Genomic DNA, 26,673 nt, shown 5'->3' with positions numbered 1-26,673 from the left:
AAATCTCCTCTGGAAGAAAGTATCATCCAAACCATCTCAGTATCTCTACAATTTTTAATATATAGTGTCTGGTAGTTGATTTAAAATCATCAGGTCGGGGCGCCTGGGTGGCTCAGTCATTAAGCGTCTGCCTTCGGCTCAGGTCATGATCCCAGGGTCCTGGGATCGAGCCCCACATTGGGCTCCCTGCTCGGCAAGAAGCCTGCTTCTCCCTCTCCCACTCCCCCTGCTTGTGTTCCCTCTCTAGCTGTCTCTCTCTGTGTGTCAAATAAATAAATCTTAAAAAAAAAAATTAAAAAAATAAAATAAAATCATCAGGTATAGGAGAAGACAATCATCACTAAAATCTGAAAGAACCAATGGAAAAAGGTTAATGGGATGTAAATAATGGGGTTATTTCTAGACAAAGCAAAGGAAGATTATGAAGCAGAAGCATACTTTGCATAGATAATAGCAAGAAATTTCACAAAATGTGAAGAAAAGAAAAACCCCACTAAGCTACAGATTTAAAAAACACTACAAACCCCAAATACATAGAAAATCACACCTAGGCATATCACTGTGCAATTGTTGGCAGCCTAAGACAAGACATGAATTTTGAAGGAACTAGAGAAAAAGGAAAAAAGCACATTACCTTCAAAGGTAATTACACTGAAAGCTTATTTTCCAACAAAACAGTGAAACACAAACCTTAACAAAATATATTCAAAATACTAATAGAAAATAACTGTCAACTTAGAATCCTGTATTTAGTAAAAATATCTTTCAAAAATGAAGGTAAAAGAAATTTTCCAAGAAACAAAAACAAAATTTGTCACTAGCAAGCACACACTAAAAGAAATGCTAAAGGGTCTTCTTCAGCCAGGATAAAAATGATTCTAGAGTGAAACTTAAAAGAAGGAATAAAAAAGGTAAGTACGCGGATTAATCTAGATGAATATTGACTCTGAGACACTAAAGACTGACCACTTACAAAATCCAAATGCGTAACAGTAGTACCATGTAAGTCAATAGGGAAATAAAGGAGCTACTTTTGTAGCTTCTCACCTTGTCCAGAGTGGTGTGGATACTAATTTAAATCAGCCTTCAATAAAAAAATAAAAACAAAATAAAAACAAAAACAAAATCAGCCTTCAATAAGTGAAGTGTACATACAGTATTAACATCTGATGTACTAAATTTTAAGGCAAAAAAAGCATCAGTAGCAATAAAAATGGACATTTCATAATGATTAAATTTCAATTAACCAGGAAGAGTATAACGATTCTAAATTTGAATGTATGTAAAAACAAAGACTCAAAATATATAAAACACAAAAGGGCTGATCTAAAGGAGAGACAAGTTCACAAATATTCTGGATGATAAAACACTTCTTTTAGAATCTGATGGAGTAAGTCTGGGAGAATAGAAAAGGTTTGAAAACACAGTAAGATTAATTTGTAGAGGGGCGCCTGGGTGGTTCAGTCGTTAAGCATCTGCCTTCGGCTCAGGTCATGATCCCAGGGTCCTGAGATCGAGCCCCACATCGGGCTCCCTGCTCGGCGGGAAGCCTGCTTCTCCCTCACCCACTCCCCTTGCTTGTGTTCCCTCTCTCGCAGTCTCTCTCTCTCTGTGTCAAATAAATAAGTAAAATCTTAAAAAAAAAAAAAAAGATTAATTTGTAGAGATTGGGAGGAGAAAGGAAGAGTACTCTTCCAATGTGCAACTCTGTTTTTTAAGAAGACAAACTCAAATGCAAACAGTAGTGTCCAGTGGTAACCTAGCATGTAGCATGTAATGACTATGCAGAGAATGTATTAACAAAATTGGAAGAAAAGAATTCTAGGTTTTGAAATCCATTTTCTTAATTGTTCCCCTTTCCCAAACAGAAATCAATAAAAAATACAGATTTCTGTGGATGAGGCTAAGAGTTCAAAGTGCTCACCTCTGTATCTGTGACCTGAGACTAAGTCCTTTGGTTTCAGGGCCAGTTCTAAGGTGATAGTAAGTAGTCTGCAAGGCTGCTGCTTACCTCACTGGTCACTTTGGGTATGGATACAAGCTGGGAAAACTTTATGCATCCCAGGTGTGAGTTATCTGGGCCATGGCAGGGAATTAATAAAAAAGGGAACATATTGGTTAACTAAAGAGGCCTGTGAATATTCAAGTAAGCCTGTGGATCTGATTTGCCAATCTCAAAATCAAATAAAAAAATGTTTATCCAAATTTCCACATACTGATACTGTAAACAATAAATAACTGACTTCCTGAAGGAAAAAAAAAAAAAAGAATCCTTTCTTTGTGTCTTTAATAATGTCAATTTTTACAAAAACTTTTGGCTTTTCTTCATTATAGACCTGAATTGTCCATACTTTTGCTTTCATTTCAGCATCCTTAAACAATTAAAAATTTTCTTAGCACTCTACTCATTAAGAAATTCCTTTGGTCAATATCAAATACAGCCCTGAATTTATAAAGCTGCTTATCCATAACATGAAACAAGATTGCCAAGTTCTCTCCTTGCATATTTACTATTATTTGCAGGGGATTGACAATCCCAGTATCTGTCCAGTAGTTAAGCATGGCCATCACACATTGCTTAAACACTTTCTTCAAAGTGTCTCCCTCACACATAAAATGACATCAGCTCTGTGATCCAGACATTCATACTTCTGACCAGACGTAAGGTGGCTTTGATTACCTCCTGCTTCTTAGTCAAGCTGTATCTTCTCACTACTTTGTATCCCCACACCACGATTGTGGCACTGGGCACTCTACTTCCCCAGAATCTGATTTCTGATGTATACTGAGCTGTGGTCTCCAGTTTAAGGCTTTCCTAAAGTCACTGCCTTTATAGGGTTTCTGTTTAGCATGAATTTTCTGGTGTTTAATAAGATTTGATCTGATGGTGAAGGCTTTTCCACACTCAGCACATATAAATGGTTTCTCTCCTGTGTGAATTCGATGATGTTCATGGAGTTGTGACTTCTTAATGAAGGCCTTCCCACAGTCACTGCATTCATAGGGTTTCTCTCCAGTATGAATTCTCCGATGCCGATTTAAATGTGATTTCTGGATGAAGGACTTCCCACATTCTGTACAAATATAGGGTTTCTCTCCTGTATGAATTCTCTGATGCATAATTAGTGTTGATTTTCTTGCAAAGGCTTTCCCACATTCACTGCACTCATAGTGTCTCTCTCCAGTATGAGACTGCTGATGTATATGGAGGCCTGACTTTCGAGTGAAGGCTTTTCCACAGTCACTACATTTATAGGGTTTCTCCCCAGTATGAATTTTCTGGTGTGTAAAGAGATTTGATCTGTCAGTGAAGGCCTTTCCACACTCAGCACATCTATAGGGTTTCTCTCCTGTGTGAATTTGCTGATGTACATGGAGTTGTGACTTCTTTGTGAAGGATTTCCCACAATCACTGCATTCATAAGGTTTCTCTCCAGTATGAATTCTCTCATGGGAAATAAAATGTGATTTGTGGAAGAAGGCCTTCCCACATTCAGTACAAACATACGGTTTTTCTCCTCTATGAATTCTCTGATGCATACTTAGTGTTGACTTTTGGATGAAGGCTTTCCCACACTCACTGCATTCATAATGTCTCTCTCCAGTATGGCATTTCTGATGTATCCTGAGCCGTGACTTCCAGGTGAATGATTTTCCACAATCACTGCATTTATAGGGTTTCTCTCCAGTATGAATTTTTTGGTGTTTAATGAGATTTGACCTGTCAGTAAAGGCCTTTGCACATTCGGCACATATATAAGGTCTCTCTCCAGTATGAATTTTCTGGTGTATAATGAGATTTGTCTTGTGAGTGAAGACCTTCCCACATTCTGTACATATAAAGGGATTCTCTCCTGTGTGAATTCGCTGATGCACGTGGAGTTGTGACTTCTTTATAAAGGACTTTCCACAGTCACTGCATTCGTAAGGTTTCTCTCCAGTATGAATTCTCTCATGTGTAATAAAATGTGACTTCCGGATAAAGGCTTTCCCACATTCGGTACATACATAGGGTTTTTCTCCTGTATGAATTTTCTGATGCATACTTAGAGTTGATTTCCTTGTGAAGGCTTTTCCACATTCAGTACATTCAAAGTGTTTCTCTCCAGTATGGATTTTTTTATGTACACTGAGGTTTGAATTCTGAGAGACATTTTTCCCACATTCACTATATTCATAGGGTTTTTCTCCAATATGAATTCCTTGGCATCTGAACAGATCTGACTTCTGGATAAAAGCTTTTCCATATTCATTGCATTTACAGTGATTCTCCTCAGTGTAAGTTTTCTCATGATTTGACTTGAGGGACAAGTCCTTCTCATATTCAGTGTGTGTACAGGGTTTCCCTCCTACAAAAGCCTTCTGAGGTACAGCAAGTTGGGGCTTCTGAGTGAAGACTACCTCACATTTGCTGCATTCATGCTGTTTCTCTTCAGCACAAATACTTTGATGTGCAAAGAGGTGTGGCTTCTGGGTGAAAATTTTTACATAATCAGAAAATAAATTGAGATTCTCCTCAGTATGAATTTTTTGATGTTGAATGAGAGCTTGCTTATGACTCAGAAGTTTCTTACACTGGTTATATTCACAAGCATTCGTTTCTGTATGAGAATTCATATGAGTGAAAATATTACCATATCCAATAATCTTATCAGGATTTCCTCTTGCATTGTTTCTATAATCACATAAGCTTACAATAGGCTTCAAACTCCTTCCAAATGATTCATAGTTCTGGAGTCTTTTTCTTGCAGGAACAAGGTATGTGTTTACATGAGCAATTTTCCCACTGTCCTTATATTCACAGTCTCTCTCATTAAATAGTGCTCCCTTGTTGATAAAGGTAACTTGTGTTACACCTGTGTTCTGGTTTTCCTCACATCTCCCTCTCTGTTTATCATCTTGCCACAAATCTTCTAAAATGGAATATGGGTCATCTCCTGTAAAGAAATTAATTCTCTCAAACTGGTTTGAAACTTCTTCAGACATTCCCTGCTGTGAAGTTTCAAAACCAATAGCCCCATCTAAAAAAGAAGGAAAAAATAAAACACACAAAGAACAGTTAAGAGAACATAGAAGGGATAATACATACAGTTGATTTAGGGTGAATAGAGAGAACTGAGAGGCTTTATATAAATATAACAAATATGTATAAAAATATATATGAATAGTAATAGATGTATATATAATGTATAGCAATAAAACAAATACTTGTCTTCCATTTACTAAATAATAAGCAGTAACATTTAGATGTGCCAGGCATTGTTCTAAGTTCTATAACTAACTCATTTAATCATCACAACCCACTGCTCTTGGTATCAGTATTGTCTCTATTTTACAGATGAGGAAATTCAGCCACAGAAGAGTCAGGTATTTGGGATGCCTGGGTGGCTCAGTTGTTAAGCGTCTGCCTTTGGCTCAGGTCATGATCCCAGGGTCCTGGGATCGAGCCCTGCATCGGGCTCCCTGCTCAGCGGGAAGCCTGCTTCTCCCTCTCCCACTCCCCCTGCTTGTGTTCCCTCTCTCACTGTCTCTCTCTCTGTCAAATAAATAAATAAAACCTCAAAAAAAAAAAAAAAAAAAAAAGAAGAGTAAGGTATTTGCCCAAACCAAATGTTTGTTAATTGGAGAAGAGGAGATTCAAAGTGAAGCCACATCAGCTCTACGCGTGTAGCACAACTACCTAGTAAGCTGTCAGAGGAACAAAGTGACAAACTGTGTGGCTTAAAAGAAGTATTTGAGTCTATATCCTTGTTATCCTTATTATTCTTGTTAATCCTTCATCCACTAATCTACTTTCTCTTTCCCTATTAATCACTCTGCCCTAAATACCAATGTATTTATGTAGAGTAAAACTATTTTTTTAAAGATTTATTTATTTGAGAGAGAGAGAAAGAGAGAGCACACACGTGAGCAGGGGTGGAGGGAGGAACAGAAGGGGAGGGAGAGGGACAAGCAGACTCCATGCTGAGCACAGAGCCTGAAGCGGGACTCGATTTCATGATGCCAGATCATGACCTGAGCTGAAATCAAGAGTCAGACGCTTAACCAACTGAACCACCCAGGTGCCCCTAGAGTAGAACTACTGTAGCTTCTGACTTAGCCAAGTGGCAAAAAATGTCTATGATTCAATTCTTTATTCTGGTTTGGGGTGCAGAGATATATGCACTCAACAGGAGGCATATAACAGGAGAAAGGAGCAGCTGTCTGAAGCAGGGCCTGAGAGCCTTCCATCAGAACCTCTCCTCTCCCTTCAGCAGTATGAAGCTGGTAGCCAAGTTCATGGCTGCCCCCAAACAACAGCCTCATTTATGGTGAGGTGAAGCCAAGTAATTCAGTTCTTACCAGTCAAATGGGAGTAAAAATTATGTTGTGTGACAAAGCCCATGTCTTAAGAATGTAGGCATGTCTCCACAACCCTCTTCTCTTTCCATTGACTGTATTCCAGACTAGTGGCATCCAGCTCTGTGGCTGGTAATGCCCTAGGCACAGGTTGGAAAACTATGGCCCTCAGACTAAATCCAGGCCTCCACCCAAAAGCTAGAAATGGATTTTACATTTTTGAATGGTCAGAAAAAAAAAAAAAATCAGAAGAATAATTACATGACACATGAAAAACATATGAGATTCAAATTTCTGTGTGCATAAAGTTTTTATTGGAACAGAGATACACTCATTCATTGATGTAGTACCTCTAGCTCCTTGGGGCTAAAACAGCAAAATTGAGTAGTAATGACAGCAATCATATGGCTCACAAAGCCTAAAATAATGACTTCTGGGCCTTTAGAGAAAATGTTTGCCAACCTCTGCTCTCAGGGATGGCCGTGCAATGACTTGGGAACTGTCATGTGATGCAGGGTCAATGTTTATGTTCTCTGAGTCACTGTTTCTTGGGTTCTCTTAGTGACAGGAGCTTGCTTTCCCCAATACACCATTCTTGCCCAGAATAAGATCATTAATATTCCAAATTCTGGAAGAGCACATAAAACATAGTAGATTCTCAGTAAATATTTACATAAAAATAGATACTATTACCTTATTCTACTAGAATTCTTGAATATAGACACAGTCTAACCTAATATCCATTTCATTTTGCCTCCAGGGCCTTATCATGCTCGCAGACATATTTTTTTTACTCACACACATTAACAGCTTTTATTAATCCTGAGAACATCTAATACTGGATTCCTAAACATGGATTTTGACATTTTGCAATCTTTCACTTTCTTTAGCTTACAAACCCATTGTTACATCTGACAACATTTATATTACTACCAACAGTGTTCAGTGTAAAAATCTGCTCCTGTGCTAAAAAGTTTATTTATATGCAATTCCTGTCACCACTGACTCAACTGCTCATTCAGTAAAATACAGGGTCATAATTTCAGGCCAATAAAATGTGTATACGCAAGCTATCTTTCCACTAGTCACTAAAGTCTCTTTTACTACTAAATCCACACATATACAGTTGACCCTTGAACAACACAGGTTTGCACTGCATGTGTCCACTTATATGTGGATTTTTTTCAATAAACACAGTATAGTACTGTAAATTTATTTTCTGTATGATTTTCTTAATGACGTTTTCTTTTCTCTAGCTTAGTCCTAAGAATACTGCATGTAATGTATCTAACATACAAAATATGTATTAAATGACTGCTTATGTTCTCGATAAGGCTTCTGGTCAACAGCAGGCTGTTAGTAGTTAGGTTTTGGGATAGTCAAAGTTATATGTGGATTCATGATTGCATGAGGGGTTGGCGCCCCAGACCCCCACATCATCCATGGGTCAACTATATTCTTTTCCCCATTCAGCTTTTTTTTCTGATCCTCTGTTCCTTTCAAAATTCATTGTTCTTTCACAGATCATCTAGGGGTCTCTCTTTTCTTTAACTTAAAATAACAACAAAGACCAGATATTCTGAGTCATTCATATTCAGTTGGCACAGATGTGCACCGTAAACAATGCTTAATGCACAAAGACTGACATTTTAAACATTTCATGCAGTTCTTTTCCCTTTCCAATTACAATTATTGGCCCTTTGAGTTGCTCCTAGCAGAAAAAAAATTTTTAATCCCTCTGAAAGAGAAAAATAACCTCTGCCTATCACATAAACTCAAGAATTTAATTTTGCTAAATATTCTCTACAGAAACATTAATTAAAAAAACAGGGGCAGAAGACTCAGTTATCAAATAATTTAATGTAGTTTTGTCTGAGTTTCTGTGGACCATTGAATTAGAAAAGGAAAAAGCCATGTGTGCCTATGTATATAATGGTCAGGTCCACTCAAGAGGTAAGTGAAGCCTAAGCACAAAGAGTAAGTATATGAATAAACAGACAGATCCCAAAATAATTAAATGGTCAGATGTAGGGGAATCATTAAAAAACATTAAAACAAAGTAAACATAATTATGGACACTAAACAGAGACAATGTGAACTGCAAATATGAGGCATATTCTTTCTTTAGTTTACAAACCCACTGAGAACAATTTTTCATGTGTTAGGTAACAGGCAGTACTTTAGTTTGGTTCCATATAGCTATAAACATGGTGTTTTAAGCAATGTAATCTATTAGTAGCACCCAGATATATTAGTAAAAAAAAAAGCGGGGGGAGGGATTAGCACATCCAAATAGGGTTAGAATAACCTAAAGGCATGAGAAAATATAGACAGTTATTGAGTAATAACACTGGAAAGTAAGAAGAGGAGGGCATCTAAATGGTATTTTCTAGAAGACAAAAGTTATTAGAAAGGACAGAAAGAATTATTTGAAAAGATGAGTCACAGGGAAAGTCAAAAACCACAACAGAACATGACAAAATTTTGAAAGGGGAGCCATCTGCTTTTACATGCTGCACTGTCCCAGCTCTTCCTTCACACAACTGGCCACCCAATGGGCCCTTATATGCAAAAGTATCAGTCGCTACCCTGAGTAGTCTATACAACAGCCAAAGCCTGCTTGAGACACACAACTAACAGGGACAGCATAAAATTCGTTTCCCTGAGCCAAGCCTAATATTAGTCACAACTTATGCAGGAATTGAGACACTTGGATCAATCTGAGACACACATCCGTCCCTAAGTGCCAGTTTTAACTTTCAACCTGGGTTGGTTACATATATGACAGAGGCTTACAGGACTCAGCAAATGTAGCATAAAGCAGCACAGCTCAAAGTATGTAGTTGCCAGCAGGCAGGAGAGCCTGATAGCAAGAGAAGAAATAGACCCCTGTGGTGGTAGGGATCATCTAGACATCCTGCTCACTGAACCAACCGTTAAGTTGTCTGTAGAGGAAGAATGGATCCCCACCCCAAATTTGGTTCAGATGTCAAGAGTCACACCAATAAGGTATGAAAAAGTTCATTACTCAGCAATGAAACTTTCAACAGAGAGCTCCGAAGCAGGTTCAAAGTGGCTTGAGAGAGCAAGAAAAGGAGATGGATTGTTTTTTTATGGTGGTTGGGCAGTGGGGCCAGGCTGACTGCTCCTATGCAGCTTCCCACCAGCACCATGGGAGGGAGCACCTGGCTTTCTTATCAGTTCGCCCAGATGTGGGACTGACAGCAAGGAGAGAGGGGTGAGGCTTAGAGGGTGTCAAACATCAAAAATGAAGTCAGATGTGACACCTAAAGCACAAGCCACAAAACCAAAATCAACAAGCGGAACTATATGAAACTAAAAAGCTTCTGCAAGAGTAAAAGAAACGAACAACAAAATGAAAGGAAAACATATGGAATGGAGGAAGATATTTACAAACCATGTATCTGATAAGAAGTTAATATCCAAAATATATATAAAAAAACCCTCATATAACTAAAGAGCAAAAAACCAATAACCCAATTAAAAAATGGGCAAAGAACAAGAATTCTCTATCTAGCAAGGCTATCATTCAGAATAGAAGGAGAAATAGTTTCCTAGACAAACAAAAACTGGAGGAGTTTGTGACCATGAAACCAGCCCTGCAAGAAATATTAAAGGGGACTCCGAGTGGAAAAAAGAGACCAAAAGTGACAAAGACTAGAAAGGAACAGAGAAAATCTCCAGAAATAACAACAAAACAAGTAATAAAATGGCACTACATATCTATCAATAATCACTCTGAATATAAGTGGACTAAACGCTCCAACCAGAAGACACAGGGTGTCAGAATGGATAAAAACAAAAACAAAAACAAAAAACAAGACCCATCCATATGTTGCTTACAAGAGACTCATTTTAGACCTAAAGACACCTGCAGATTGAAAGTGAGGGGATGGAGAACCATTTATCATGTGAATAGATGTCAAAAGAAAGCCAGAGTAATGGTACTTGTATTAGAAAAACTAGATTTTAAACCAAAGACTAGGGGGCGCCTGGGTGGCTCAGTCAGTTAACGTGTCTAACTCCTGATTTCAGCTCAAGTCATGATCTCAGGGTTTTAAGACTGAACTGTCTCTCGGGCTCACATGCTGGACGTGGAGCCTGCTTAGGATTCTCTCTCTCTCTCCCTCTGCCCATCCCCACCCCGCTAAAAAATAAAATTAAATATAAACCAAAGACTGTAACAAGAGATGAAGAAGAAGGGCACTATATCATAATTAAGAGGTCTATCCATTGAGATCTAACTTGTAAATATTTATGCCCCCAACTTGGGAACACCCAAATATATAAATCAATTAATAACAAACATAAAGAAACTCACTGATAATAATACAATAATAGTAGGGGACTTTAACACCCCACTTGCATCAATGGACAGATCATCTCTGCAGAAAATAAACAAGGAAATGAATGACACACTGGACCAGATGGACTTAACAGATATATTTAGAACATTTCATCCTGGGGCACCTGGGTGGCTCAGTCGTTAAGCGTCTGCCTTCAGCTCAGGTCATGGTCCCAGGATCCTGGGATCGAGCCCCACATCGGGCTCCCTGCTCTACGGGAGGCCTGCTTCTCCCTCTCCCACTCCCCCTGCTTGTGTTCCTGCTCTCACTCTCTCTCTGTCAAATAAATAAATAAAATCTTAAAAAAAAAAAAAAAAGCAGTAATTGTTTAAAAAAAAAAAAAAGAACATTTCATCCTAAAGCAGCAAAATACATTCTTTTCAAGTATATATGGGACATTCTCCAGAACAGATCACATATCAGGTTGTAAAGCAGGCCGCAAGTACAAACACTGAGATCATACCATGCATATTTTCAGACCACAACGCTATGAAACTTGAAGTCAACCACAAGAAAAAAATTGAAAAAACCACAAATACATGGAGGTTAAACAACATGCTACTAAACAATGAATGGGTCAATCAGGAAATCAAAGAAGAAATTGTTTTTTCCCCTTTGGGGGAGTTTATTTCCCGGTCAGAAAAGGAGCAGCAGGGTCAGGCTCCTGAACATTCTAGGCCCAGGACTAACAGAGGAGGCAAGGGGAGGGGAGGCACAGGGGAGGGCTCCAACTGTGCCCCGCTTGGTCCCACAGTTGTCCTGGCTGGGTCTGGGGAGGACCAGCTGGGGATGGTGGCACCAGGCCAGGGGGACCAGAGGACAGCACATATGTTGGCAATAAATACTGACAGGCCAGGCACACAACATGCTGGCAGGCCCAGGTGGAACAAGTAAGGCTTGTCCGCTGGCTTTGTCCGCCGAGGGCTGTCTGCTGGGGCCGTGGGCTCCGGCACTGCCCACTGGGACAAAAAAGGCAGAGGCATGAGGACACCTGGCCTCCCAGATGGGAATGGAGGCACCTTACCATCAAAAAGGAATGGAAGGACTGAGTCCTGACCCGGGAGACCGGCAGGCCTTTGGATAGACAGATAGACCTGTATGACATGCCCCGCCCCACCACCCCCACCCCATCCCAACCCCTTACCAAAGTGCTGACCGGTCTGCCCCCCCGGGCGACCCTATCCATCCCTCCTGGCCCCGCCCCACAGGCCCCAGCCTCCTAGGTGGTCTTGCCTAGCTGCTTCTGGCTGCAGGGGGGGCGGGGGGGGGGGCAGAAGGGGGAGGGAGCCTCCAGGCCAGGCCTCCACCTCCCCTTCCGTACCCCTTCGGGTTCCCCCACCCACCCATCCTAACCCAACCTGAGGCCCTGGCTTTTCCAAGGGAATCTCATGGGGTGCTCAGGTCCCTGTGGGCCTTTGCAGTTGCCCTGAGTCCTGTTCTTTCTCTTCTTCTGGGGTGGGGGTGGGGTGGGGTGCATGATTTGAGGCCTCTTGGGGGCCAGCCACCCTCTTGCTTTCACCTGTCACCGGTCAGTTCATCCATCGCTGTAACTGGCCAACCATGACGGCTTAACATGTGGAACGTGTGCTGTGGGGGCCGTCACTAACCTCTAACCCCCCCATGTCTGCACAAGCATGTGGCCCCTCCCCCCAGGCCCTGCTCCATCCGCAGTCCCCGTGGCCCCGGGGGGGGGGTGTGGGGTGTGCTGCTGTTGCTCCCCTGCCCACCAGGGCCTGGCCAGCCCCCTCCCCCAGCCAGGGCTGTGCAGACGGCTCCAGGGGCTGGGGGAAAGCCAAATTGTCAAAGAAGAAATTTAAAAATACATGGAAACAAATGAAAATGAAAACATAACAGACCAGAACCTTTGGGATGCAGCAAAAGCAGTCCTAAAAGGGAAGTATATAGGATACAGGATCCATAGTCCTTTCAGGGGGGTGGGGGGATGGGGTAGATGGGTGATGGAGGAGGGCACGTGTTGTGATGAGCACTGGGTGTTGTATGCAACTAACGAGTCACTGAACAGTACATCAAAAACTAATGATGTACTATACAGTGGTTAACTGACATTAAAAAAATAAACAAATAAATAAACAAAATGAACAACACACACAAATAGAATACATGACTACCTCAAGAAGCAAGAAAAATCTCAAATAAACACAGTAACCTTACACCTAACGAAGCCAGAAAAAGAACAAAGCCTAAAGCCGGCAGAAGAAGGGAGATAATAAAGATTAGAGCAGGGGCGCCTGGGTGGCTCAGTCGTTAAGCGTCTGCCTTCAGCTCAGGTCATGATCCCAGGGTCCTGGGATCGAGCCCCGCATCAGGCTCCCTGCTTGGCAGGAAGCCCGCTTCTCCCTCTCCCACTCCCCCTGCTTGTGCTCCCTCTCTCGCTGGGTCTCTCTCTGTCAAAATAAAATAAAATAAAATCTTTAAAAAAAAAAAAGATTAGAGCAGAATTAAATGATGTAGAAACTACAAAAATAGAACAGATCAATGAAACCAAGAGCTGGTTCTCCAGTAGCATGGAAATACAAACAATTTTAAGAGAATATCATGAAAAACTATATGCCAACAAATTGGACAACCTGGAAGAAATAGATAAATTCCTAGACACATATAAACTACAAAAACTGAAACAGGAAGAAATAGAAAATTTGAACAGACTGATAACCAGGAAAGAAATTGAATCAGTAGTCAAAAATCTCCCAACAGGCAAAAGTCCAGGACCAGGTCGCTTCACAGGTGAATTCTACCATTTAAAGAAGAGTTAATACCTATTCTTCCCAAACTATTCCAAAAAATAGAAAAGGAAGGAAAACTTCCAAATTCATTCTATGAGGCCAGCATTACCCTGATACCAAAACCAGACAAAGACTCCATTAAGAAGAGAACTATAGGCCAACATCCCTGATGAACATGGATGCAAAAATTCTCAATAAAACCATTCATGATAAAAACCCTCACCAAAGTAGGGATAAAGGGAACATACCTCAACATAATAAAGGCTATATATGAAGAACCCACAGCTAATAGCATCCTCAGTGGGGAACAACGGAGAACTTTTTCTCTATGGTCAGGAACAAGACAGGGATGTCCACTCTCACCACTGTTATTTAACATAGCACTGGAAGTCCTAGCCACAGCAATCAGACAACAAGAAGAAATAAAAGGCATCCATATTGGCAAGGAAGAAGTCAAACTTTCACAATTTGTAGATGACATGATACTCTACATAGAAAACCTAAAGATTCCACCCAAAATTGCTAGAACTGATACATGCATTTAGTAACGTCACAGGATACAAAATCAACATACAGAAATCTGTTGCATTTCTATACACCCATAATAAATCAGCAGAAAGAGAATCAAGGAATCGATCCCATTTACAATTATACCCCAAATAATAAGATACCTAGGAATAAACCTAATCAAAGAGGTAAAAGATCTGTACTCTGAAAACTATAAAACGCTGATGAAAAAATTGAAGATGACACCAAGAAATGGAAAGACATTCCATGATCATGGACTGGAAAAACAAATACTGTTAAGATGTCTATACTACGGGCGCCTGGGTGGCTCAGTTGGTTAAGCGACTGCCTTCAGCTCAGGTCATGATCCCAGGGTCCTGGGATCGAGTCTCGCATCGGGCTCCCTGCTCTGCGGGGAGCCTGCTTCTCCCTCTCCCCTCCCCCTGCTTGTGTTCCCTCTCTCGCTGTGTCTCTCTCTGGCAAATAAATAAATAAAATCTTTAAAAAAAAAAAAAGATGTCTATACTACACAAAGCAATCTACACATTTAATGCAATCCCTATCAAAATACCAACAGCATTTTTCACAGAGCTAGAACAATCCTAAAATTTGTATGAAACTACAGAAGACCCTGAATAGCCAAAGCAATCTTGAAAAAGCAAAGCAAAGCTAAAGTCATCACAATTCTGGACTTCAAGTAATATTACAAAGCTGTAGTGATCAAGACAGTATTGTACTGGCACAGAAACAGACACACAGATCAATGGAATAGAAAAGAAAACCCAGGAATGAACCCACAAATATATGGTTAATTAATCTTTTTTTTTTTTAAAGATTTTATTTATTTATTTGAGAGAGAGAGAATGAGAGACAGAGAGCATGAGAGGGAGGAGGGTCAAAGGGAGAAGCAGACCCCCTGCCGAGCAGGGAGCCCGATGCGGGACTCGATCCCGGGACTCCAGGATCATGACCTGAGCCGAAGGCAGTCGCTTAACCAACTGAGCCACCCAGGAGCCCCCGGTTAATTAATCTTTGACAAAGCAGAAAAGAATATCCAATGGAAAAAAGTCTCTTCAACAAATGGGGTTGGGTAAACTGGACAGCAACATGCAAAAGAATGAAACTGGACCACTTATTTACACCATACATAAAAATAAATTCAAAATGGATTAAAGAGCTAAATGTGAGACAGGAAACCATAAAAATCCTACCTCTTTGACACAGGCCATAACAATTTCTTACTAGATATGTTTCTTGAGGCAAGGGAAACAAAAGCAAAATAAACTATTGGGACTTAATCAAAATAAAAAGCTTCTGCACAGTGTAGGAAACAATCAACAAAACTAAAAGGGAACCTATGGAATGGGAGAAGATATTTATAATTGACGTAACTGATAAAGGGTTAGTATCCAAAATTTATAAAGAACTTATAAAACTTAACACCCCAAAACCAAATAATCCAGTGGGGAAAAAAAATGGGCAGAAGACATGAATAGGCATTTTTCCAAAGAAGAATTATAGATGGCTAATAGACACATGAAAATATGCTCAACATCACTCATTATCAGGGAAATACAAATCAAACCTACAATGAGATACCATACCTCACACCAGTCAGAATAGCTAAAATCAACAACACAAGGAAGAACAGGTGTTGGCGAGGATGTGGAGAAAAGGTAACCCTGTTACATTGTTGGTGGGAATGCAAAGTGGTGTAGCCATTGTGGAAAACAGTATGGAGGTTCCTCAAAATTGTGAAAATAGAACTACCCTATGATCCAGCAATTACACTACTAGGTATTTACCCAAAGGACACAAAAATGATCAACAGCCAAAGTATGGAAAAAGCCCAAATGTCCATCAACTGATGAATGGATAAAGAAGAAAAGAAGATATGGGGTGTATATAATGGAGTATTACTCAGCCATAAAAAGAATGAAATCTTACCATTTGCAATGACATGGATGGAGCTAGAGAGTATTATGCTAAGTGAAATAAGTCAGTCAGAGAAAGACAAATACCATAGGATTCCATTTGTATGTGGAATTTAAGAAATAAAACAAATGAACATAGGAGAGAAAAAAAGAGAGGCAAACCAAGAAACAAACTCTTAACTATAAAGAACATACTGATGGTTACTGGATGGGAGGTGAGTGAGGGGATGGGTCGGATGTGTGATGGGGATTAAGGAGGGCACTTGTGATGAGCACTTGTATGGAAGTGCTGAACCAATACACTGTACACCTGAAATTAATGTTACATTGTATATTAGCTAATTGGCATTTAAATAAAAACTGGGGGGGATGGGCAAAAGCATTTGCAACGACCTGTATGGAGATAGTATAAATCAGTCAGAGAAAGACAAATACCATATGATTTCACTCATATGTGGAATTTAAAAAACAAATGAGCCAAGGGGGAAAAAAAAGAGAGAGAGGCAAACCAAGAAACAGAGAGAACACACTGGGTGCCTGGGTGGCTCAGTTGTTTAAGCATCTGCCTTCAGCTTGGGTTGTGATCCCACGGTCCTGGGATTGAGTCCTGCATCGGGCTCCCTGCTCAGTGGGGAGTCTGTGTCTCCCTCCACCCCTCCCCCTCCCCCCTGCTCATGCTCTCTCATGCATGCCCCCCCTTCTCAAATAAATAAAATCTTAAAAAAACAAAACAAAACAAAAAACTGTAGAGAACACACTGATGGTTACCAGAAGGGAGGCGGGTGAGGGGACAGGGAAATAGGTGCTGGTGATTAAGGAGTGCTCCTGTGGTGAGCACCAGGTATTGTATGTAAATGTTGAATCAATATATTGAAACTACTAAGACACTATGTGTTAACTATTGGAATTTAAATACAAACTTAAAAAAAATAAATATTATCTAAATCAGAAAATAAATGGGCAAAGGACCTGAATGGATATTCTCCAAAGTAGATACATGAAAGGCTGACTGGTGTATGAAAAGATGCTCAATCATCATCAGAGGAATGTGAATCAAAACCACAAAGAGACATCACCTCATGCCTGTTAGAAATTTCCATCATCAAAAAGACAAGAGATAGCAAATGCTGGCATGGATGTGGAGAAAAGGGAATCCTCGTGTACCTTTGGTGGGATTGTAAACTGGAGTAGCCACTATGGAAAACAGTATAGAGGATCATCAAAATTAAAAACAGAACTACCATATGATCCAGCAATTCCACTTCTGGGAATATATCCAAAGCAAACAAAAACACTAATTCGAAAAGATATCTGCAACTCCAGTCATTGTAGTAATATTTATAATAGTCAAGACATGCAAACAACCTAAGTGTCCATCAGTGAATGAATGGATAAAGTTGTAGTGTATATATACAATGGAATATTATTTAGCCATAAAAAAATGAGGAAATCCTACCATTTGCAACAACATGGATGGGACCTTGAAAGCATAATTCTAAGTGAGATAAGTCAGAGAAAGACAAATACTACATAATCTCACTTACATGTGGAATCTAAAAAAAAAACCAAAAAAAACAAATTCATAGAAGAGGAGATCAGACTTGTGGTTACCAGAGGCAGAGGGTCAGGGAGAGGAACCAGAAGAAGGTGGTCAACAAATACAAACTTCCAGCTGTAAGTATTGGAATGTGAAGCACAGCATGGTGACTAGAGCTAACACTGCTATACAGTATATAGAAAAGTTGTTAAGAGAGTAGATCCTGAGTTCTCATCACAAAGAAAAAACAATTTTCCCTTTCTTTTTTTTTTTTTTTTTATCGTATCCATATGAGAAGATGGCTTTTATCTGAACCTATGGTGGTAATCATTTCACAGTATATACATATCAAACCATCATGTTGTATGCCTTAAATTTATATAGTGATATATGTCAGTTATTTCTCAATAAAACTGGGAAGAGTAATGAAGTCAGAATCTATTACAAGATACATGATGAGATGTTCAAAATATTTTATTAGAGAAGCACAAATTAAAGTAGTAATTAGAAATTACAATCCATTGGATTGACCAAATTATTAGAAATTATTAGAAATAGGGGCAGGGCTGTAGAGAAACTGATGTCTTTGTACACTTGGGATTGTAGAAAATAATGTGGTCATACTTCATCAAACAGAATATTATAACCTAATGATAAGGCGATCCCATTACTCTTCCCAAAGAAATTCTCATTCCCAAAGAATAGTTCATGAAGAAATTTACTGAAGTATTAACTGTAGTAGTGGGAAGCTGGACAAGTAAAATGTGGTATATATCCACAGTATGGAATGCTATGCATCAGTCGGAGCAATGAACTTTTCTAGAAAACCACATTGCAACATGAACCAATTTAGTGCTAATAGAAAAAAATAAGAACCTGAATAGGACATATAGCACCATGCCATTTCTACAAATTAAAAATACCAACAATTTAAATTTTACAAATACCCTATAAATTCAAGGACAGATAGCAAACATACCAACTACATTAGAGCAGTTAACTCTAAGGATAAAAATAAATATGAGGAGTGAGAATTAAAAGAGAGATCTAAAAAAATAAAATTGGGGCGCAGGGTAAACATATTGATAATGATATTAATTAACAACTAAGGAATATAATTAACTCAATTTCCTGTAAACAAAGTACAAAAACTTTTTGTAAAATGTCAAAATAAGTAAATTAGTCAGAAAGATCAAGTCAGTGTTGTGTTACACTAGCCAAGTAAAAAGAAAATGTCAGGAAACATAACTACTTCTGTCATATACAGCAAAAAGCTGTCCCCCCAAATGTAGTGATGGTACCCTCAAAGTTGACGGTTGGAGGAAAGGCATGGGACATAATAAAGGAAGGCCATCTCTAAATGACAATTCTGAAGCACTAAGGGGAAAGAGAGAAAATGAAAAGAAACCCTCAAGAATGTGTCCCACAGTAATTTTTTAAAAAGGTAAATCAATGAGTTTCTGAATGTGTAAGAAAAGGATTTAAGACCTTGATGTGATGGAGGTAAAAAGAATAAAAATGTTAGAGAAAGGGAGAAAAACCATAAAGCAGGATCCTAGATCCAAAGTACCAGTAATCATAGCACATTCCCACCTAGAAAGTCAAGCAAAGACAAAGATTCTAAAGATTTATTTATTTATTTATTTGAGAGAGCGAGAAAGAGAGAGTGTACATGAGAAGGGGGAGGGTCAGAGGGAGAAGCAGACTCCCCACTGAGCAGGGAGCCCGATGTGGGACTCGATCCCGGGACTCCAGGATCATGAACTGAGCCGAAGGCAGTCGCTTAACCAACTGAGCCACCCAGGTGCCCCTGAGCCACCCAGGCGCCCCAAGCAAAGACAAAGATTCTGATACGGGAAGAGGCCTTAAGTGGAGATGGCTTTCAGATGTCCAAGGGGACTATACCAACTCCACCCATGCAGTTCCAGAAGTGCAGAGTATTACAGAAGTGCCATTCACAGCTGCCAGCCTCTGCCAGTACAACTCCAGGTCACTCATGCTGTCTCCCATGCCCTTGTTCTCTACTCACCGAGAAAGCTGTGGCTTGAGATTTCACCATCCAGCGGACATGGCTCTTCTTGCTCCAAACTGAAGATGACTTCTGCTTTGGGAACTTGACACCCTATTAACAGGAAATGATAGAAGACTTGGTTTCAGAGGCCATTCAATGAAGCATTCCATTTACTTTCCAGAAAAGTTCATGCAGAGGGAAGTATATTCATTATAGCCCAAAGGGATAATTAATAACATAGAACAAAATAAGGACAAAACTAGTATACACTTCAGATGTCCTGCAGTCTTTAGAACTCCCACATACCTCAGAAATCCCACAGATTTCAAAAATTCCAATGAGAATGAAAATATACTCCAACAGGTACAGCCTTACCCCCAGTGGAGCTGTACTTACCCACTGAGATCAAGTTGAAATAGTTTTCCAGCATTACATCTCTGTACAGGCTTTTCTGGGCAAGGTCCAATTGTTGCCACTCCTCCCTGCTGAAGTCTACTGTTATATCCTTGAAGGACACTGATCCCTGAAAAACACATTCTTATTCAATGTGAAGGATGAGGATCGAAGAATGGGAACAAGATATTCAGGAACTTACTTTTAATAATTTTTAATATGCTACAACATATAAGGTTCTCACTAAATACCAATATCTTATATTATTATTTTGAAGGAAAAAATAAATCTTCTTAAAAATATCATGCCATTCTTTCTATGCTACTGATGATATTCTGAGTAGTTTCGGTCTTGTTTTTATTGGTGTACTAGTTTCAAAGAAATAAGCTGATTAATTCATAAAACTGTAAACATACGATTTGTGCATTCTTTTCTACGCCATGTCATTAACACTTCATGTAAGAAATAAACTATATTCTGCCATTCATTTTGCACTTACCAGTCCACTGAATAAGTCCATTCTTTCTTTTAAAAAGAGGATTAAAAAAAGGCTTTTTTACCCCCCAAAACAGTGTGGTACTAGCATAAAGAGAGACATACAGGTCAAAGGAAGGTAACGGAGAATCCAGAAATAAACCCTCATATTTATAGTCAATTAATATTCAACACAGGTGTCAAAACAATTTAAAATGGAAAAAAAAGTTTTTCAACAAATAGTGCTGGGACAAGTAGATATCCACAGGTAAAGGGATGAAGTTGAACCCCTACTTCACACCATATAAAAAAATTAGCTCAAAGTGGATCAAAGGCCCAATGTTCTTATATTTAGCCAAATTTACATTTAACTAAAAGGTAAATCTTTGTGACACTGGATTTGGCAATGATTCCTTAGACATAAAATCAAAAGCATAAGCAACTAAAGAAAAAAAATAGATAAACTGGACTTAATTATTGTGCTTAGAAGGATATCATCAAAAAAGTGAAAAGATGGGAAGCCTGGGTGGCTCAGTTGGTTAAGCGTCTGTCTTCAGCTCAGGTCATGATCCCAGGGTCCTGGGATCACGTCCCACATTGGGCTCCTTGCTCAGTGAGGAGCCAGCTTCTCCCTCTGCTCACTGCCCCCCCTGCTTATGCGCTCTTGCTCTCTCTCTGACAAATAAATAAATAAAACCTTTAAAAAAAAAAAAAGTGAAAAGACAACCCCAAAACTGGGATAAAATTTTTGCAAATTATATGTCCAATAAGGGACTTGTATCTAGACTACATAAAGAACTCTTATAACTCGGGCGCATGGATGGCTCAGTCGTTAAGCGTCTGCCTTCGGCTCAGGTCATGATCCCGGGGTCCTGGGATTGAGCCCCGCACTGGGCTCCCTGCTTGGTGGGAAGCCTGCTTCTCCCTCTCCCACTCCCCCCTGCTTGTGTTTCCTCTCTCGCTGTGTCTCTCTCTGTCAAATAAATAAACAAGATCTTAAAAAAAAAAAAAGAACTCTTATAACTGAATAAAAAAATAATAATCCAATTAAAATGGGTAAAGGATCTGAATATACATTTCTAAGATAAACAAATGGCCAAAAAAAAAAAAAAAAGATAAACAAATGGCCAAAAGCACATGAAAAGATCCTCAATATCTTTAGTCATAAGGTCACATAGAAAATACCCCTTCAGGCGCCTGGGTGGCTCAGTCAGTTGGGCATCTGCCTTCAGCTCATGATCCCAGAGTCCCAGGATCGAGTCCTGCATCGGGCTCCCTGCTCAGAGGGGAGTCTGCTTCTCTCTCTGCCCTTCACCCTGCTCGTGCTCTCTCTTGCTCTCTCTCAAATAAATAAATAAAATCTTTAAAAAGAAAAGAAAATACCCCTTGAAAATTCACTGAGATGACTATAATAAAACAGATGCCCAATATTATTTGTCATCAGGGAAATATGCCCACTAGGATGGCTTCAATAAAAAAGATAATAATAAACATTAGTGACGAAGTGGAAAAATTGGAATCCTCATGTGGTGATGGTGAAAATGTTACAGCCACTTTGTGAAACAGTGGCAATTCCTCAAAAAGTTAAACATAGAGTTCCAATATGACCCAAGAGGTCCACTTCTAGATATATACCCAAAAGAAATGAAAACATTTGTCCACATAAAAATTGCACATGAATGTTTATAGTAGCATTATTCCTAATATTCAAAAATAGAAACAACCTAAATGTCTGTGAACTAATGGTTTAAAAAATGTGCTATATCCATACAATACGTTATTCAGCCATAAAAAGGAATAAGTACTGATACATGCTACAATGTGGATGAATCTTTTTTTTTTTTAAAGATTTTATTTATTTATTTGAGAGAGAGAATGAGAGACAGAGAGCACAAGAGGGAAGAGGGTCAGAGGGAGAAGCAGACCCCCCCGCTAAGCAGGGAGCCCGATGTGGGACTCAATCCCGGGACTCCAGGATCATGACCTGAGCCGAAGGCAGTCGCTTAACCAACTGAGCCACCCAGGCGCCCTGTGGATGAATCTTGAAAACATTATGCTAAGTAAAAGAAGTCAGTCACAGAAGGCCAGATATTGAATGATTCCATTAATATAAAATGTTCAGAACAGGAGAACTTATATTGTTACAGAAAGAAGATTACCAATTGCCTAGGGCTAGGAGGAACGGAAGGATTAGGGGGTGACAGCAAAAAGGTGTTAAGTTTGGAGGGAGAGGGTTAAAGAAAATGTTCTAAAACTGATACTGGTTACACAACTCTGTGAATACACTAAAAACCAATGAATGTACACTTTATTTATTTTTTAATTTTATTATGTTGAATATATACTTTAAATGGATGAAATATATGGTGTAGAAAGGACTCTTTTTTAAAAAATATTTTATTTATTTGACAGAGAGAGACACAGTGAGAGAGGGAACACAAGCAGGGGGAGTGCGAGAGGGAGAAGCAGGGTTCCCACGGAGCAAGGAGCCTGATGCGGGGCTCGATCCCAGGACCCTGGGATCATGACCTGAGCTGAAGGCAGACGCTTCACGACTGAGCCACCCAGGTGCCCCAAAAAGGACTCTTTTGAGGCACTGACATTTCCAGATGGGATATAATAGCTTGTGGCAGTCCAGTGTTTCTTCCAAGAATAACTATAAATGCCAATATGAAATACTGAAATCATCTGTTTCAAAGTACAGGAAAGTTGTTAAGGGTTAAGACTCTGGAGAGAACATTGAAGATTTAAGCTGATGTATGTAGCTACTTTTACACTGGAAGTATTTATCAATTCTAAGTGTTGGCAAAGGTAGAATCCAGCTTTGAACCAGTAGAAAGCTGTAGCTGGATGACAGAGAAACCAGGACTCAAACACACAGCCAGTTTTCCCCTCAGAACATCTGCGAAATTCTAGGGCTATATGGGCAAAAGACTAAAAACTTAACCAGATAGGGTATGAAAAAGCAAAGCAAGGGGAGCCTGAGTGGCTCAGTTGGTTAAGCGATTGCCTTTGGCTCAGGTCATGATCCTGGAGTCCTGGGATCGAGTCCCACATCGGGCTCCCTGCTCAGCGGGGAGTCTGCTTCTCCCTCTGACCCTCCCCACTCTCATGCTCTCTCTATCTCATTCTCTCTCTCAAATAAATAAATAAAATCTTAAAAAAAAAAAAAAAGAAAAGAAAAGCAGAATTTCAGTAGTCTGGGAAGAAAACAGAGTTGGGCATCTACCAGGAGGAGGGTCCACAGAGGACAAACTGGGCTCTCAGGAGAAAATCCTGGATGGCCAGGGTGAACCAAAGGTTGATTAAGTCTTAGGGCTTCAACTCAGCCTTGATCAAACACTGTGCCTGACTGCATAAAGGTGTAAAGGGAGAGATGAATCCTCTGTTGAGAAAGATACCATCATCCAGATCCTCTACAATGCTTCATATACTGTCTCTCTCTCTCTCTCTCTCTCTCACACACACACACACACACACGTACGCACAAATTCCTATGCATACCAAAAGATAGGTCCAAATACCCAAAATCAGATGAAAAACTACTCAATAGAAATAGTCTTACAGGGAACTGGAGTTAGATGAAAAGATGGAGAATTTCATTAGAGAATAAGGAATTAAAGAATCAAATAAAAATTCAAAAGTTAAAACATTTAATCTCTTAAGTCAAGAACTGAGATAGGCTTAACAGCAGAATGCAGAATTACTGAAATAGTAGACAAGAAAATGGAAAATATCCAAACTGAAGCACAGATTTTTTTTTTAAATTTTATTATGTTATGTTAGTCACCATACAATACATCATTAGTTTTTGATGTAGTGATCCACAATCCATTGTTTTCGTATAACACCCAGTGCTCCATGCAGTACGTGCCCTCCTTAATACCCATCACCGGGCTAACCCCTCCCCCCTCCCCCCTCCCCTCTAAAACCCTGTTTGTTTCTTAGGTCCATAGTCTCTCATGGTTCATCTCTCCCTCCAATTCCCCCCGCCCATTTTTCCCTTCCTTCTCTTAATGTCCTCCATGTTATTCCTTATGTTCCACAAATAAGTGAAACCATATGATAATTGACTTTCTCTACTTGACTTATTTCACTTAGCATAATCTCCTCCAGTCCCATCCATGTTGATGTAAAAGTTGGGTATTCATTTTTTCTGATGGCTGAGTAATATTCCGTTGTATATATGGACCACATCTTCTTTATCCATTCATCTGTTGAAGGGCATCTCGGCTCTTTCCACAGTTTGGCTATTGCGGACACTGCTGCTATGAACATTGGGGTGCATATGGCCCTTCTTTTCACTACATCTGTGTCTTTGGGGTAAATACCCAGGAGTGCAATTCCTGGGTCATAGGGTAGCTCTAGTTTTAAATTTTTGAGGAACCTCCACACTGTTTTCCAAAGTGGCTGTACCAACTTGCATTCCCACCAACAGTGTAAGAGGGTTCCCTTTTCTCCACAACCTCTCCAACATTTGTTGTTTCTTTCCCTGTCCATTTTGGCCATTCTAACTGGTGTAAGGTGGTATCTCAGTGTGGTTTTGATTTGGATTTCCCTGATGGCTAATGATGATGAACATTTTTTCATGTGTCTGTTAGCCATTTGTATGTCTTCTTCAGAGAAGTGTCTGTTCATCTCTTCTGCCCACTTTTTGACTTGATTATTTGTTTTTTGGGTGTTGAGTTTGAGAAGTTCTTTATAGATCTTGGATACCAACCCTTTATCTGTAGTGTCATTTGCAAATATCTTCTCCCATTCTGTGGGTTGCCTCTTTGTTTTGTTGACTGTTTCCTTTGCTGTGCAGAAGCTTGTTATCTTGATGAAGTCCCAAAAGTTCATTTTTGCTTTTGTTTCACTAGCTTTTGGAGATGCATCCTGAAAGAAGTTGCTGTGGCCGATGTCAAAGAGGTTACTGCCTATGTTCTCCTCTAGGATTTTGATGGATTCCTGTCTCACATTGAAGTCTTTCATCTACTTTGAGTTTATCTTTGTGAATGGTGTTAGAGAATGGTCGAGTTTCATTCTTCTGCATGTGAAGCACAGATTTTTTTTTTTAAAGATTTTATTTATTTATTTGAGAGAGAGAATGAGATAGAGAGCATGAGGGGGGGAGGGTCAGAGAGAGAGGCAGACTCCCTGCTGAGCAGGGAGCCCAACGTGGGACTCGATCCCGGGACTCCAGGATCATGACCTGAGCCGAAGGCAGTCACTTAACCAACTGAGCCACCCAGGCGCCCAAGCACAGATTTTTTTAACGAAAATAAACACAAGATCATGTGACATGTGTCACATATATGACACAGTGAAAAAGAATAATATATTGTAGTCTGAGAAGATTGAGGGGGAGTGTGGGGCAGAAGCAATATTTGAGAAGTATCAGTGAATGACATCAACCCAAAGACTCAAGAAGCCCCTCAAATCCAACTTTATAAAACTGCAAATATAGACTATAAAAAACAGTAACAGTAATATCTAGCAATGTTTAAAATATTGTAGAATTTAAATGCATGAAAATAATAATGCAAAAGTGAGGGATGGTAAATGGAATTAAGGTGATTTAGTATCCCAGAATTATGAGAAAGGGGTAGAAATAATAATGAGTTAAAGATGAATATTATAATATCTATGGTAACAAATAAAAGAATGTATATAATGAGCAAGTTAACAAAGGAAAAAATAAAATTTTGAATAATCTAAAAGATCAAGAAAGGAATGGGAAAATAATATTAAATAGATGGTTCAAATATAAAACTAATAATAACATAGTATATATAAATGCAAGTATATCAGCCATTACATTAAATGTAAATGGACTAAACATTCTAAACATTGCTAAAGATAAAGCAAAGATTGAATAAATCCCACTTGATCATGGTGAATGATCCCTTTAATGTATTGTTGAACACAGCTTGCTAATATTTTGCTGAGGATTTTTGCGTCTATGTTCATTGGGGATATTGGCCTAAAGTTTTCCTTTCTGTAATGTCTTTGGTTTTAATAGCAGGGTAATGCTGGCCTTTTAGAATGTATTTGGAAACTTTCTTTCCTCTTCAGTTTTTTGGTATAGTTTGAGAAGATTAAGTATTTACTCTCCTTTAGGGGCGCCTGGGTGGCTCAGTTGGTTGGGTGACTGCCTTCGGCTCAGGTCATGATCCTGGAGTCCCGGGATCGAGTCCCGCATCGGGCTCCCTGCTCGGCGGGGAGTCTGCTTCTCCCTCTGACCCTCCTCCCTCTCATGCTCTCTGTATCTCATTCTGTCTCAAATAAATAAATAAAATCTTTAAAAAAAAAAAAAAGTATTTACTCTCCTTTAAATGTTTGCTAGAATTCACCTGTGAAGTCATCTGGTCCCAGATTTTTGTCT

The 26,673-nt window shown here is 39.5% G+C and overlaps 1 protein-coding gene across 6 annotated transcripts in view; it reads right to left on the bottom strand.

The window, feature by feature from the left end:
* Positions 1–2,270: 2,270 nt before the first annotated feature.
* Positions 2,271–26,673, bottom strand: part of ZNF484 (zinc finger protein 484) — a 38,691-nt gene continuing 14,288 nt past the window's right edge. For all 6 annotated transcript variants that reach the window (XM_035029280.1, XM_035029279.1, XM_035029277.1 and 3 more), the window contains 3 exons: positions 19,836–19,962; positions 19,458–19,550; positions 2,271–4,937 (listed from right to left, as the gene is read on the bottom strand). In XM_035029280.1, the coding sequence (XP_034885171.1) occupies positions 2,713–4,937; positions 19,458–19,550; positions 19,836–19,962 (2,445 nt within the window). In that variant the 3' untranslated portion in view covers positions 2,271–2,712. The remainder of the gene's footprint in view (positions 4,938–19,457; positions 19,551–19,835; positions 19,963–26,673) is intronic.

Source organism: Mirounga leonina, unplaced genomic scaffold (assembly GCF_011800145.1).
Source record: "Mirounga leonina isolate KUSES-001 unplaced genomic scaffold, KU_Mleo_1.0 Mir_224, whole genome shotgun sequence".
NCBI classification, from domain to species: domain Eukaryota; kingdom Metazoa; phylum Chordata; class Mammalia; order Carnivora; family Phocidae; genus Mirounga; species Mirounga leonina.
The sequence above is the reverse complement of the archived record's forward strand: the minus strand, read 5'-3'. Positions and strand labels throughout refer to the sequence as shown.